This window comes from Panthera pardus, unplaced genomic scaffold, assembly GCF_024362965.1.
Source record: "Panthera pardus isolate Hobbes unplaced genomic scaffold, ASM2436296v1 HiC_scaffold_17, whole genome shotgun sequence".
Lineage (NCBI taxonomy): Eukaryota > Metazoa > Chordata > Mammalia > Carnivora > Felidae > Panthera > Panthera pardus.
The window spans coordinates 47,205,547-47,222,488 of record NW_026526732.1 but is presented as its reverse complement, the minus strand read 5'-3'; the positions used below and the strand labels follow the sequence as shown (position 1 = coordinate 47,222,488).

General features: G+C 39.1%; 1 protein-coding gene across 1 annotated transcript in view; it reads right to left on the bottom strand.

Annotated features, from left to right (window-relative positions):
- FRK (fyn related Src family tyrosine kinase) overlaps positions 1 to 16,942 on the bottom strand; it is a 107,774-nt gene that overhangs the window by 3,375 nt on the left and 87,457 nt on the right. The window contains exons 4-7 of the mRNA XM_053904552.1: positions 16,135 to 16,303; positions 11,441 to 11,599; positions 1,551 to 1,732; positions 283 to 448 (exon numbers count right to left, since the gene is read on the bottom strand). Of these exons, the coding sequence (XP_053760527.1) occupies positions 283 to 448; positions 1,551 to 1,732; positions 11,441 to 11,599; positions 16,135 to 16,303 (676 nt within the window). The remainder of the gene's footprint in view (positions 1 to 282; positions 449 to 1,550; positions 1,733 to 11,440; positions 11,600 to 16,134; positions 16,304 to 16,942) is intronic.

Sequence of the window (16,942 nt, the reverse complement as noted above, 5' to 3'; positions counted from 1 at the left end):
GACTATGAGGTCTACCATCCCCTTCCCAGACTGCAGAGATTAAACTAAATCTTGCAGCAAATAATGTCTATAAGACTGCAATTTAAGAGCAAAGGATACAGAGGCAATAAACCACCTCATTAATGCAAATCATCATCATCAAATTTTATCTATTATGCTCCCACAGGCACATGGTGTGGTCAGCCTCATAACTCTGCCCGCTAAGCCTGGCCAAAGCAGTTAAAGTCACACCTAAGTAAGTGACCTGCAGCAGAAAGGCCCATTTCAGGATTAATTACTCACCACTATAAGGTATTTTGCCATAAGTAATGATTTCATAAAGAAGGATTCCAAATGACCACACATCGGACTTAATGCTGAATTTATTAGCACGAATGGCTTCAGGTGCAGTCCACTTCACTGGCAGCTTTACTTCGTGTTTGGATTCATAGATGTCTTCATTATCTACCTGTTAATGCATTTAGGAATCAAGCCACATTCCAGTGATATATATATATATATTTTTTTTTTTTCTACCCTCATTGATCTGTAACCTGCTTCACATTAAAATTTAGTGGGAAAAGATTCAAAATGAGCTTAGGTCAATTGATGATTACAGTAGCAAATTCCAAATCTGGCTTATAAGACTGAGGAATCTATGAGAAGTTATTAATGCAATGTCATATAAGGGCCTACTATGTGCTAAAAATAGCATTGGCAGGAGCACTCTACTACACTTGAGAGAATTCATGTGTGATGGTATTTAGCAACTGGTCTTCAGCAAATAAAAAAAGAACAACAAAAAAATAATGAAAGCAAAGCCTGTCTGTTTTCAAACTTACTGCTGGTATTGAAGAGCCGAGTTTAATAATTACCACATTACCACTTTCTAATACTGAAAAGTAGGATCCAAATGATTTAAATTAATATATCAACTCACTGGGGTTCTAATTAATTTATCAAGAAAAGAGATGATGAATTCATGAAGATCAAAAAAGAATCACTTATATGTTGTGTTTCATGTTCCACATCCATATTTTTAGGGCACAATGTAGAAATTGAAAATGAGGAGAAAAACACCTAATACTATATCTCTTATATAAGTTTCTTTTGGCCTGATGTCATGAAATGAGGGGAGGGGCAGAATTAAAAAGCCAATGATTACTGAAGAATTCTGGCAGCATGAAATTTTAGTTGGCATAAAGTAAGCAAAGGGGGATGGGGTAACTATAGAAAATGTGATGCCTTTTGTAAGGAAAACAGAGACAGACAACCAGAGGCTTACTGGTACTGAAAAATGGATCATTAATTCAGCCACAAACTTAATCACATACTTTCCCATCTGGGTGGGCATCATTTTCTCTGTTTTTTTCTCCTTGGTGAAGAAATAGAAACAGCAGGTAGTTTATCTGTAAGGCTTTAGGCTACCACACAACTGTGGACAAAGATTGTGGACCACACAACTTGGACAAAGATTATTTTGAAGAATAACAGCAAATCTATTAGACTACTAGTATGTTGTTAGTCTTTTAACCCATGACAAAACCTAAATAGAACCAAACAAAATTCACCTTAAAAACCCTTGCAAGTCCAAAATCTGCAACTTTGTAGATATTATGTTCACCAACAAGGACATTTCTGGCAGCCAGATCTCTATGGATGTAGTTCTGGGACTCCAAATAAGCCATTCCAGAGGCAACCTGTGCTGCCATGTCTACCTGCTGGGTCAGGTGGATTTTTGTTCCAGCATCATCTGAGCAATAAGAGAAAGTCAAAGGTTTACTTTGGAGAACATTTGAATTATTAAAGTGAATTCTGAGAATGACGATGAATGAGCTACCAGTGGGCTTAAGTGCCAGAGCACCGGATCTGTTGAGCAAGAAACATAATACAAAGTATTCATTTCCTGTGAAGGGCAACAATTTTCAAAGTCCAAACACATTCCAAGGCTGTGGCCCTCCCTCCCCTAAAGGAACACTACACTGAGAAAGAAACAGCAGTATCACATGATTCAAACACAGCTATAAATACCTGAAAGGGTCCAGGTATTGTCATTTTCCATAGCACGCACCACTGACTCATCTCTTCATGGAAATTATTTACTTGGTTGCCTCCAGATTTCCTTCAAACATTGCACAGTTTGTTTTAGTCCTTGACGCTATAAAATAATACTAATTTGCATGGCTGAGCCAATGAAAATTTCTCATTCTTCCATCATATTGTTCTTAGAAATCAGTTCAGTAACAAAAATGAAGACTCTATCAGTAGTTATAAAATGTGTGTGTTACATTTGTACTTCATTAAGCTTGATGCACTTTTTTCATTTCCCTTTTTAAGCCTGTTAATCCTAGAGATGGTTTGCTCATCTCTCCAGGCATGGACACGCCTTTGATAGACACAGTTTCTCCCACTACTCATAATCAGAAAATTATGCAGGAGAGTCAGTTTGGCCATTAGTAGAGAGGTTAGTTTTACTATGTGGGGACTTTGTGCAATGCGGTCAGCCATCCTGGATACTGTTTAGCTGCTCTACTGGTTAGTAGATGTCTTCAGATTTCTGGAGAATTAAAAGGTCTCATATAAATCCAAACTATCATCATCCCTGACCGAATAAGCCAAATATTACCAAAAGTGTGTTGGATTCATGGTCAAGAGTCTTAGGCACAACTTCTGACTTGAGAGGCAACTATAGCTCAGGTGTTGGAAAACTGGCTTGAAGTTAGAGTACCAGAATCTGGATCAGGGCTTTCACAGGGCTCACATTTCTTCCTAACCTTAGGCAAGCCGCTTAACACTCCTGTGCCTCAGTGTTTCCATCTATGTTGTGGTAATTGTAATTACCTTATGGTATTGGTTGTTAAAATGAGTTAATACATGTAAGGCACTTAAAGCAGAGCCTGGCACCTAGAAAGAACCAGGTAAACCCTACCTGTTTTTATTCTCATTGCTGCTGCCTAAATGGAATTAAACAGTTTAAGCTTTGTCACGGTAGAGATACATATGGATTACTCAAACGGAAATGTCTAAATGAAGACATGCACAAGGGTCTGGAGCTAAGGAGAGAGCACGCAGCTAAAGATGTCAACTTAACAATCACAGTTGATGAGTAGGAGTTAAACATTAAAAGTGGGCGAGACTGCTGGGAAGTGACAGAATCATGAGAAACATCAACATTTAGGGTGGGCAGAGGAAGATAAATCTGCACGAAAACTGAGAGGAATCAGTTAAAAGAATGAAAGAAGAACCAGAAGAGAACACCCTAACAGTCAAAGGTTTTGAGAAGGTCACCACCGTTGCCAAATTCCACAAGTAAGTCCAGCAAGGTAAGAACTGAATGCCTTAGTGACAGGATGAACAACTTCACTGGAGATGGGGGACAAGGGGTTGAGGGCAGAACAGAAACTGAGGACATGGAGACAGCAGAAGGAGATGTCAACTTCCAAACCCTAGTCAAGAAAGGAAGACAACAAAAGAGTTGGCAGTTGGCAGAGGAAAGTGTGAATCATGGGAAAGTGATTATCAAGAAATTCATGACTGTGAACGGCTGTCAATGATATGGGACTTAGGGAGTTTCTGGAGTGCTAGCCATGTTCTCACTCTTGATTTATGCAGTGGCTATACCATTATTTACTTGCTCACTCTTAAGTAATGATAAATTATGCCCTATGATGTGTGCTCTTTCCATAATGTATGCTATCTTTTCAATAAAAAATGAAATAAACAGAGTTGAGGAGATTTTTTTTTAACGGTGAAGACCTAAGCACAGCGTGTGTATGTGTATGTGTCGGTAAATACATGTTTATTTTTTAATGCAAGCAGCATATTTTTTTTATTTATTTTTATTTTATTTTATTTTTTAGAGAGAGAGAGAGAGAGCACGCGCAAATGAGAGAGAGGGGTAGAGGAAGACAGAGAGAGAATCTTAAGCAGGCTCCACACTCACCATGGAGCCCAACGTGGGGCTCAATTCCACAACCATGAGATCACGACCTGGGCTGAAATCAAGAGTCAGATGCTTAAATAAATGAGCCACCCAGGCACCCCTGCAAGCAGTATATTTAAATAGGATATGCGGTGAAACTAACTTCTCACTGATCCATTTGTCCTCTTCTTCCTGGGCAAACACAGAGGACTATATTCCCCATCTTCCCTAGCAGTTAAATTGGATCATGCCACTAGTTCCGTGCACTGCAATGCGTGCAAGAGAGGATGTCCGTCACTTACAGGCCTAATCCTTAAAATCTCCCGCAGTTTTGTAGCTAGAAGAAATACATTTTGAAATGGCAGAGCCACATGATGAAAGGAGTCTAAATCCCTATGTCACCATCTAAGGAGTGCCACTCAGAAGAGCAGTGTGATGCATATCAAAAATGCATATTTTTACGGCAATGTGCAGAATGAACCTGGACCACTTTCTTACACCACACACACAAATAAACTCAAAATGGATGAAAGACCTAACCATAAGACAGGAAGCCATCAAAACCCTAGAGGAGGCGGGCGCCTGGGTGGCTCCATCAGTTTAATGTCCGACTTTAGTTCAGGTCATGATCTCATGGTTCATGGGCTCAAGCCCTGTGTCAGGTTCTGTGCTGACAGCTCAGAGCCTGGAGCCTGCTTCAGATTCTGTGTCTCCCTCTCTGCCCCTCCCCCCATGTATGCTCTGTCACTTTCTGTCTCTCTCAAAAAAAGAAAAAAAATTTTTTTTATTTTTTAAATCCTAGAGGACAAAACAGGCAACAGCCTCCTTGATCTCGGCCACAGCAACTTCTTACTTGACGTGTCTCCAGAGGCAAGGGAAACAAAAGCAAAGATGAACTATTGGGACCTCATCAAGATAAAAAAATTCTACACAGCAAAGGAAACAATCAGCAAAACTAAAAGGCAACCAACGGAATGGGAGAAGATATTTGCAAATGACATATCAGATTAAGGGCTAGTATCCGAAATCTATAAAGAACTTATCAAGCTCAACACCCAAAAAACAAATAGTGCAGTGAAAAATGGACAAAAGAGATGAATAGACACTTTTCCAAAGAAGACATCCAGATGGCCAACTGACACATGAAAAAATGCTCAACATCACTCATCATCAGGGAAGTACAAATCTAAACCACAATGAGATACCATCTCACACCTGTCAGGATGGCTAAAATTAACAACTCAAGAAACAACAGATGCTGGTGAGGATGCAGAGAAAGAGGAACCCTTTTGCACTGTTGGTGAGAATGTAAACTGGTGTAGCCACTCTGGAAAACAGTATGGACGTTCCTCAAAAAATTAAAAATAGAACTACCCTATGACCCAGCAATTGCACTACTAGGCATTTATCCAAGGGATACAGGTGTGCTGTTTCAAAGGGGCACATGCACCCCCATGTTTATAGCAGCACTATCAACAATAGCCAAATTACAGGGAGAGCCCAAATGTCCATTGACTGATGAATGGATAAAGAAGATGTGACAGGGGCGCCTGGGTGGCGCAGTCAGTTAAGCGTCCGACTTCAGCCAGGTCACGATCTCGCGGTCCATGAGTTCGAGCCCCGAGTCAGGCTCTGGGCTGATGGCTCGGAGCCTGGAGCCTGTTTCCGATTCTGTGTCTCCCTCTCTCTCTGCCCCTCCCCCGTTCATGCTCTGTCTCTCTCTGTCCCAAAAATAAATAAAAAACGTTGGGAAAAAAAAAGAAGATGTGGCATATATATATATATATACACAATGAAATATTAGTTGGTGATCAAAAAGAATGAAATCTTGCCATTTGCAATGACGTGGATGGAACTAGAGGGTATTACGCTAAGCAAGTCAGAGCAAGACAAATATAGGATTTCACTCATGTGGAATTTAAGAAACAACAGATGAACACAGGGGAAAGGAAGCAAAAACAAGATACAAACAGAGAGGGAGACAAACCATAAGAGAACAAACAGGGTTGCTGGCGGGGTGTTGAGTAGGGGGATGGGCTAAATGGGTAATGGGCATTAAAGACGCCACTTGTTGGGATGAACGCTGGGTGTTATATGTAAATAATGGATCCCTGAATTCTATTTCTGAAACCATTATTATACTATATGTTTACCAACTTGGATTTAAATTTTTTTAAATGCATATCTTTGTCACATCACTAAATTTTTTGAATTGTATGTTATAGCAGCTAACATTGATTCTTCAGTGTAAAATGAGATGTAAGCAAAACAACAAAACATAACTTAGTGTGCAGCATAATGGCAAAGCATTGCTGCCATGACAGCCAAAATAGCTATGCCTTTTGATATCAAATTAACTCGATACGAAAAGAAATGTGAAAAAGCCAAGATAAACTGGTGACTAGTCCTAGGCCAAGTGGTAGACAGTTTCTAAAATGGCCTCTAATATTCTCTACCTCCTGGTATTTGGGCTTCTGTGACATTCCCTTCCGTTTAATGTGGTCTGGACTACTGAGTCACTTTTAACCAATAAAATATGACCAAAATGATGGGGTATCGCTTCCAAGATAAGTTATAAAAGACTATGGCTTCATCTTGCAAGAACTCTCCTCTCTCTTGCTCTCTCACTTGCTCAGTCTGATGAAGCCAACTGTCATGGCGAAAGTTGCCCTATGGAGAGGTCCATGTACCAAGGAACATAGGGTAGCTTCCTGCCAACAACCAGCAAGGAACTGACTTCCTCAATCCAACAGCCCTGGAGAAGCCAACTCCTGCCAACAATCACCTGAGTGAGCCTGGAAATAGATCAACTTCCCCTAGAGCCTTCAGATAACTGAAGCACCTGCCAAGACCTTGACTGCAGCCTTGTAAGAAACCCCGAGGTAGAAGACCCAGCTCAGCTGCACCTGGATTCCTGACCACAGAAAATGTAAGATAATAAATGCTTGCTGACTTAAGCCACTAAGTTTTGGGTAATTTTTTGTGCACGATAGATAACGAATACAGGTTCATGTTAAGAAAATAATGTCAGTGCTATGCACACGGTTAAAAGCATGGACTACGGAGCCAGATTTCCTGGGTTTGAATTCTGGTTCAACCACCTTGGATAAGTTATAAACTTGTCCATCCTTCAGTTTCTTCCACTATCAAATAGAAATGATAATAATAATAATACTCATTTCATCAGGTCGTTAGAGGAAAGAACTAAGTTAATATTTGTACAACATTTACAAAAATGCCTGGCATATAGTAAGTACTACACAGTGTGGGTTTTTTTTAGAAAAATAAATTGTAAATATATGCACCTCTCCTACCACTGTCTCATTTGGTTTTTTAGTACATCACCTCATTTTATACTCACAGCTACATGAAGTAAGTGTTATTACTATTTGCCCCCTTTCATAGGAGTTTCTGCTACTTAGAAGAACAGGTAATAAGTTGTAGAGTGGCGATTCAAGTTCAGGCATGTTTGAGGTTGAAATCTCATGCTCTTAAAAACTATTCTATACTCCTCCCTAAAACCTACGTTACACATGATTCCTGAGGACCTGAATGTTGGGGCTACAGTTGTAGTCAGCTGAAGGGTATCTTAGTAAAAACGCTCCTGTCTACCTCAGTCCACTTTAGTGAACGGTCCATGAGAATGATGAACAAGATGCTGGAGCTTGATTTATTTTAAACAGTATGTATATATGCAAAAAAAAAAAATGCAGATATTTATTCTCTTTAAATTTCAGCAGGAAATACTGGACATCAATTACCCTCAATGCTAAAGTTTTTTGGTAAGCCTCTTCTATTTTGGAGAAATTTATTACAAAAAAAATATTCAGCCAAGCTTAGGGTCTACAAAGATGGTTCCATAGAAAACTATGTATGTCATTTCAGCTATCAAATTCAACATCTAATTCTATTACAGTGGATATAAAGTTTTCACTGACCAGCACAATAGTGAAGGAAATCGAGTACTAACATATTTTCTACCCTGAAAGAGTAGAATGGCCTAGGAACTTCCCAGGGGAACCTCAGAACACACTTCTAATGCAACAGTCAGCTGTCAAAACTGATATAAAGGTTCACAATTCTGTGACAATTTACATCCGCAACAAGAAAATATTTTCAACTATGTTCCATCACTTGAGTCTTTCAGCTTATAATATGTATCATGATGGGCTGTTTAAACGTGGCAGATTCATTTTAAGATCACTTTGTTGAATTTAAGCCCTCTTGATTGGGAAGGGATTGTCTGTAATGAGCATCTCTTCATTATTTCTCATGGCTACTAAGTATCTTAGCAAATGAAGGCCTTGGTAAACTTGACCCTGATAGCCCAATCCAGAATATGACAGGGTTTGTGCTCACCCCTGAGTAAAACACATTAACAAACCACAAAAATTCTCAGTGCCAGAGGAGTTCGTAATTAATAAGTGGATCTTGTCAAGCTGACACCAAGAGTCTCAAGACAAGCTCAACCCCAAGTCCTGATCATATTAGGTTTAGAATAGCCCCAGTTAATCTATCCATTAATTTTTTTTTTCATTTATTCGGTCAACACATAATCAGAGCACACTTTCTATGTGCCTGACACTCTTCTATCATTAAAATAAAGAAAAATCTCTGTCCTCAGGGAGTTGTATTTGAGAAGATGCTGACAATAAGCCATATTAAAAAGTCATGCATTGGGATGCCTGGGTGACTCAGTTCAGCATCTGGCTCTTTTTTTTTTTAAGTTTATTTATTTTGAGAGAGAGGAGGAGAAAGAAAATCCCAAGCACACTCTGCAGTGCAGAGCCCGATGTGAGGCTCAAACCCATGAATTGTGAGATCATGACCTGAGCTGAAGTTGGATGCTTAATCAATTGAGCCACCCAGGTGCCCCAATCATCTGGCTCTTGACTTCGGCTTAGGTCATGATCTCACAGTTTGTGAGTTCAAACCCCACATTATGCTCTACGCTGGCAGTGAAGAGCCTACTTGGGATTCTCTTTCTCTCCCTCTCTCTCTCTGCCCCTCCCCAACTCGTGCACTGTTTCTCTCTCTCTCAAAATAAATAAATAAACTTCTTTAAAAAAGCAATGCACTATATGATGATTAACAGCTAAGAAAAAGGAAAACAAAAAAGCAGAAAAGAGGAATACAAAGAGACAGAAGAGGGAGATTAAATTTTAGAATTCAGAGGTTGACCATTGAAAGACTCACTGTAATGGGAATGTCTGAGGAAAGACTTTTCAGAAGTGAGGAAATGAGTACATGGGTAAGTAATGGGAGGGGGGTGGAATTCAGATAGAGGATGGAAAAAGCACGAAGGGCCTGAAGCAAAGCGCACCTGGAAGATATGAAGAGCAGCAAAGGACAGTGCAGCTGACACAGACTGAACAAGGGAGACACTGGGAGAGATGTGGTCAGTGAGGTAATGGAAAGCTGGGCCATGTAGGACCTTATGGGTTATATAGAGAAAACCAGTGAGTCACAGAAGGCTTTGAGCTGAGGGGGGAACACAATCTGATTTACCTTTTAACAGGCTCTCTCCACCTCCTGTGTTGAGTGGAGACTGAAGGGAGCAAGAACTAAACAAGGGAGACCATTTAAGAGACTGTTGCCTAATCCAGGAAGGAGTTGATTCAGCTTAGACCAGGGTAGGAGTGCTGAGAGGTGACAAAATCTTGGATATATTTGGAAAGAAGCCAATGGGGTTTTCAGATTAGTTAGATAGAAACTGTGAGAAGTACAGATGATCAAGAGATTAGGCCTGAGTGTTGACATTGTCAAAGACGGGAAGACCACAAGAGTAGCAGATTACTGGGGATACATAAGATCAGTTTTGGACATGGCTGTTTTGAGACTTTTTAATAGACACCTGGAGTAGAAAATTCCAGCTTTTCACAAACATTTTTTTTCCTCCTTGCAACCACTTTAAAGAATTGTACTTCCCTATTCCTTTTGACTTGATTTGACCAAATGAAAAAGGGCACAGAAGTTATCTCTGCATCTCCTGGTTGGAACTCGAAGAGCCAGAATGGGATTAGTCCCATCCCTTTCCCTGCCAAGATGATCAAAACACCTGAGCGACCAACCAATCTATTTTGCACACATAGCATGAGCAAGAAATAAGTGCCTCTGGGATTTGGGAGAGGGGAGTGTTGCTGCATCATACCTATGTTATCCAGAGAACGGTTCAAGTAGAGTAGTCAAGAAAGCAGTTGGATTTATGATTCTGAAGTAATGGAGGGATGTAGTTTCAGGAGTCTTTGATACATAAATATTTAACATTGAAACTGACTGTGCTTAGCAAGTAACTGGTGATGTTACAAAATTCCAAGAGGTCTGAGAGATAAGAGAAATCACACAGATGGGAGAAGAACCAACAAAAAAGATAGGAGGAAAAGCCATTGAGTGAAGTGTCCTGGAGGCCAAATGAAGAGGTATTTCCAAAGGGAAAGAGTGTCCATTGAAATAAATGCTAACAGGTCTGAAGACTGAGAATTGAGTATTAGACTTGAAACTGTGCCCTTGACAAATCATTTTTGTTAAAGATGGACCCAAGATAATGACTGTACTTTTGTCCCAGGGAATAAGGCAAAGGGGGCAATGGCTGAGGTTAGTTTTTCCACGGTGGCTAACATATTCTGATACTGTTAAATTTGAAATCCTTATGCAAAGGAGCTAGGCATAATTTTTAACAGCATTTAACAGGCCCAGGTCCTTTGTTCTTCCCCAGTTTTGCAATTTAATACCGCCAGCTTCACAAGTCACCCTGAAATCAGAGAATACTCTTATCTTTCTAATATCTTTGTTACATTATTCTCACCTCCCTTTACCTCTGCACGTTCTATCAATCCCACTCTGACATTTCAGGAAAGCAATAGAAAAAGTCTCTTTTTTTAAGCATGAATTATTCTCTCAGTACTTGATCTCCACTACTTTGAACATCTCATTTTAATACTCATTATATTGTTGCTTATTAAATTATTCATTTGCAATAAACATCAAAATTTCACAATGCCCTTAAGTCTTCTCTGACTACAGGAAGCAGATGTAGAAATAAAGCAATTGTATATTTCTGCTTTTTAGTCTGAAATTTCTAATGCTGCCTAGCAGTGGAAGTATATTAAACACCAACAAGTATGATGTTAACACTGGCAAAGGAAAAAGAATGAGGGTACCTCTCCCTCTCTTTCCCCAAAAGTATCCCATGTTCCCTAATTCTGAGCCATAGAACAAATTGGCCCGTGACTGATAATGTTCCATTAGTTATTGCAGGAAACAAAGCATCACGCCAAACACCTATTCTTCAATTTTCTACATTACATTTACGTACTCTGATATGTCTGTTGCGAACAATTTGTTCTTCACTACATAAATATTTTCCCTCCCTTTGAGCACACGGTATATTTCCTATTAAAAACTAGTTGAGCCATTCATTCTCACAGATATACACATAGTAAATATCCTTTGGGTTATAGAAGGCTTGCTAAATTGACATTTATAGGACTAGTTAAACTAAATCCCTCCTTTCTTCCTTTTATTAAGTCTTTAGCTTACTTTGGAGATATTCCTGCAGACTTCCATGTCTCATCAACTCTGTAATAATATAAATTGGATCTTCTAAAGTGCAAACAGCATAAAGCTGGATAAGCTTTGGATGTCTTAGGTTCTTCATTATCTGTGCCTCCCTCAGGAAGTCATTTGGATCCATTGAACCTGAAACAAGAAGAGGAGGAAATCACTTTCTGTTATTGAGGCATTCCTATCCTCACAGCAGTCTGGTGGGAATCACCAAGATTGCTTCCTGCTTCTCAGTAAAATAAGAGCATTGGTGTCACAAATCTTCAGATTTATCAAAGAAGAGAATCAGTCCACCCAGGGCAACCTAATAACTGATGTGTTGGTGCATCAAGGGTGTGTAATTTATGTGTTATGACCTGTAGGTGAGGAGAGGTTGATTCAGGTCCATATGAGAAATGAAGGAAAAAGGAGAGACTGGCAGTCTAACTGATAAAACAAGGCAAGCAAATTAAGAGCACGAAAAGAAGGCATTCTATTAACATGAATGCTGGAGGACACTGAATGGTTAATTACTGCAGCCAGAGCTTTTGGGTCCAGGATCCAGGGAAGACTGATAGCTGCCCTGTCCTTGGTACCCACTGTGGGAACAGCTGGATAACAATCCTGAAGCCATGACATTCTGCCATATTTATGTCCTTAATTCTGTAGGGACATATGGTATAGGCCAAATAGAAAATATTCAAGGGCTACACCCAAAACTGAGTGTTTTTTTGCACTAGTCTTTTATGTCTAACTTGAAATTGATCTTCAACATTTTCTCCTATGTTAATACTTCCATAAGTCAGACTCTTAATAGATTAACCAAATGATAAGGGAGAAGTATTGGGACCTATTTTGAAGACTCGCCTACAATTAAATTGTATTTTAATGGTTCAACTCTTACCTTGCAAAGTGCCACGTAGTTAATAACAAAATCTAAGAAGAGGAAGGATACCTGGAGTTTACACTTTACCGATAATTTTCAAAAATCTTTCATTATTTTTAAAGATATGATGTATCAGAGGCATTGCTGTAATCGAAGGAATACTGTCATTTCATATCTCAGTATTCACTATGGATAGTGCAAATATCATTTCCACTGATGCTCAAAGAGACTGTCCCATTCATCAGTATCTCATGATGAAGACTTCACAACTGATATTTGAACCCAGGCATGGATAAGCTTTGACATTCTAAAATAGCAGTCTGACTTATTTATTAATACGAAGTCAAGACGAGTTCCATGTGACTTGCAGATCATTTCACATAAACCATTTAGGCAGTCTAGCCTTTGGTATTCCCCTGAGAGTCTAGAAGTTCAGAACACAGGCTTGATTCAACTCCAGATTCTGGTCAAATCCTAGCTCACTGGGTAATCTTCAGCGAGTTACCAAACATCTCCAAACTTCACTTCTTCATCTGTATAACATGGCTAATAACCCTACTGATACCGTAAAATCATTATCAGGAAATTGCAATAACAGGAACATATATGTTCAATGACTGTAGGCCATTATTTGTAATTATTAGTAATAAGCATATTCTAGGAAAAACCAAATAGATCAACTGTATTTTTTTCACAGACTGAGGAGAGGAAGGGGCAAGGACTTACTGAGGAAGAATAGAGAAAAATGACCTATTCTCATTTCCATCATGATCTTCTGTACTTCCTCAATTCCATCCCTATCATTGGAATTGGAATTATCTACATAATCAAAGAGGATTAAAATTTCGAATCATAGTGGCAAAATGGAGCTGAGAATAAAAGAGGCACCCAAACCATAATGAAGGACTTTCTTCTTGTTAAATTTAGTTTGGCCTATGGTCAAATATGGATATAGTGGGATTCTTCCCACCACACTCTCAACATAATCTGATTCATTAAGTTTCCAGTGATAATAGTCGCCATTCAGGCAATTTATATACACAATATGTTTCCACTCTAATGCTTTGGTAGCCATCAGATTTGTGAAATGCAGGACACTCGAATCATTGCCAAATCAGACTACCCACAAGACCTGAAAAACCACGGTACATCAGGAGCCTCTGCAGGTGAAGGATGCTTAGAGCACTCCATGGCTACGCTGGTTGCAGCTGACCAGCTACACAGCAGAGACCCAATTTCAAGTCAGCTAGTAATGCAGCATTAAATATTAATTTTTGCCTGTCAAAGCTACTATGGGAGTTGATTTCAGGCTCGTCTTTATTGCGTGGTAGTCTGCTAAGCAATAAATAGCCGCTAAGATTGATTAATGGCCCCAGTGAAGTGAAGACATTTAACCAATCACCAAAGCTGTTTGCTGCTATTACACTGTAAATCAATAATAATTATTCCTGTTGGAGAGAAAACTATCGTGGCGCTTTTTTTTAATATAAGAAAAGTGATTTTTTTTTTTTGTTCTTTTTTGACCTCCAGAAGGCCTTCCTTGGAGAGCAGTGTTAGGATGAATAGCTAGCTACTTCGTTTTGAGAAAAGAATGATTAGATTGAACAATAAAGTTTAGGCTCAAGTGTCAACGAGATTACGATTCAAAATAATATATATGCAGTGATTGTGAAAATCTCGGGTGCTGGAATAGATCATTCTCACCTGGAGTGCTCACACGGCATCAGCCACTTAAAAGTGCTTCTCCATCACTTCATGAGGCAGGTGTAAATGCCTGACAGACGTCCTGCACTAGCGAATCTGCACTTCCGTGGACATCTGTCAGCATCCCCATTGAAGCTAACATTCATTAAGAACTCACTGCATATATTTTATGTACGTTGACTCAATTTGTCCTCATAAAACTCTATGAAGTAGGAACTATTATAATCCCCACTTCCAGATGAGGAGATTCAAAAGATTAATACATTGTCCAGTGTCCCAGAGGGCAGAGGCAAGGTTGAACTCAGTTCTATTTTATACTAAACTTTATGCTCTTACTATTACACCAGAGGGGCCCAGACTTTCTTGGTTCATGGCATCCTCATTGTCTCAGTAACTTTTTTCATGATATGCCCTTAAGCCAAAATGAATACCTAAGAGTTCTATTGATTATTTGGTTAAATCAAAGCAACTTTAAAAGTATTTGTGTTCTAACAACTTAATACCCATTTAAAAAAGTAATACAGAGAAATTTTTGTGTGGCTCTTGAATGTGATCCCAGTCACCACCACAAACCCAGTTTCACAAAGATATGATGTCACCAAAGGAATGGTGCTATCCAGCAGGTGCTCAAGTTCTGCCATCAGGAGGCTTTCAAAACCCTTAAGAATTCTGGTTAAGTAAAGAATGAAGGTCCCCTAAAGAACTAATTTCTAGCCTCTAGTTATTATTCTTACCTATGTTATTAGATGTAGATATGAGGCGACTACAGTAACGCTGTACTTTCTCCCCTGGGGTGTGATGCAATAGTGATAGATGTGAGTTCAGATCCTAGCTCTTCCATTTACTGACCTTATAATAATAATAATAACAGTAATAATAATAATTAAAATAAAAAGTTTTTCTTGGTCACTTACCAGACATTATTCAAAGCATTTCCACTAATGACCCAGTTTAATCTTCATAATAATCCTGCTGGGTTGGCCTTATTAGTATCCCTTTTTTGCAAATGATAGAACTGAGGCACAGAGCAGTTTAAAATTTACTCAAGATCATATGACTAGTACATTTCAGGAAAGTTACTTAATCTTTTTAAATTTTCTTATCTCACTTTTAAAATGGAAGAGATAATGCCTGCCTGAATAAATATTATTTTAGTACACTCACTTTTAATTTCCCTGATAGGAAAAAGGAAGATGGAAGAAAAAATAGTTCCCACATTTCCAAATATGAGGTCTTTTAGATGGACCATTTTATCTTTTAACCATAAACAATTAGTATTTAATAAAATTGTTTCTCCCTGAAGATCTCCAAGGTTCTATTGATTTAAGTATTGTTCTAAGTACTTCGAGTAAAGTCACCTTTTTAAGAGTTTATTTTATTTATTTTAAGAGAGAGAGAGAGAAACTCGTGTATGCGTGGGGGAGGGGCAGAGAGAGAGGGAGAGAGAATTTTAAGCAGGTTCTGCACTGTCAGCATGAAGCCCGATGCGGGGCTCGAGAACCGTGAGATCATGACCTGAACTAAAATCAAGAGTTGGACACTTAAGCAACTGAGGCACTCAGGCACCCCTAAAGTTAGCATTTTTAACGAAGGCTAGGAAAAAATGTGGAGAGGGACAATCCTAACTCCAGAGAAGAGATGCCTGGTTGAAATCTTGCATTGGGGATATTTTAAGACTTAGCTGATTCCAGGCACATGCTCTTGCCTTTAGAATCTGAAGCATGTTATGCTTTATGGTCACCTGGGCCAGAAAACATGATTACAGTACTTGCTTGGTGCCTGCATTGGCTGTCCTGTGACCTTGCAGACATTCACAGTGGCAAGTTGAGCTTATAAAAATTAACAAATGCTAGGGCATCTGGGTAGCTTAGTCGGTTAAGCATCTGACTCTTGGTTTCAGCTCAGGTCATGATCTCACACTTTGTGAGTTCGAACCTCACATCAAGCTCTGTGCTGTTAGCATAGAGCCTGCTTGGGATTCTCTCTCCCTCTCTCTCTCCCCCACTCACACTGTCTCTGTCTCTCTCAAAATGAATAAACTTCAAAATAATTTTTTTAATTAACATATGCCATTTAACCTTTGACATTCTCATTCTCATACCTGGTTTTAATGTTTTTACTGCTACTGGAGTGGTGTTGTTCCATAGACCTTCCCATACTTCACCAAACTGACCAGATCCTAATCGCTTCAGAAGCTGTATGGAGTTGCGGTCTATCTCCCACTGGTCCACGGTTTTGTAAGACAAATCAAAAGGCGCTGGTACTTGTACCTGTTTCACAGAATAATTAGAAAAACTATAAGAAAAAGATTTAACAATTTTTTGGTTGAAAATAATAGTCTAGGCACTTTTAAAAAGAGAAACCATTTTTAAAACCAAAATATTGTAAATTTTATTCTAATTACTTTAAAATGGAAAGCAATTATGGCAGAATCTGTATCATTACCTCTTTGAGCTGATCTCCTCCCTAAATCTTGCTACATGAGGCACCTTGCTGTCCATCTGCCCCACCCCACACCCAATGCCATGCCTGCCTGAGTCTGGCATGGTCTTCCTCTGCCTCTTTGCCTTCCTCTGCCAAGCTAAATCCTCTCAATGTTAAGACCCATTTGAAGTTCCACTTCATCCACAATTACTTCCCAAATTCTTTGGCCTATAGCGTTTACCATATGTATCATATACTTTTGCATAATTAAATTTTTCATCTTATTTTGAATTCATTTATTTATTTGTTCATTCATTCATGTACTTGTTCATTTAATAAATAATAATTTTTCAAGCACCAACAAAGTGCCATTCTGTAAACAAAGTAGGCAAGACCCCTGCCCTCCGAGAGTTCATAATCTACTATCTACCAGAGGAAATTCTTAGCCCCTCCGCCAAGTCATTAGCATTTTGAGTACACAGAAG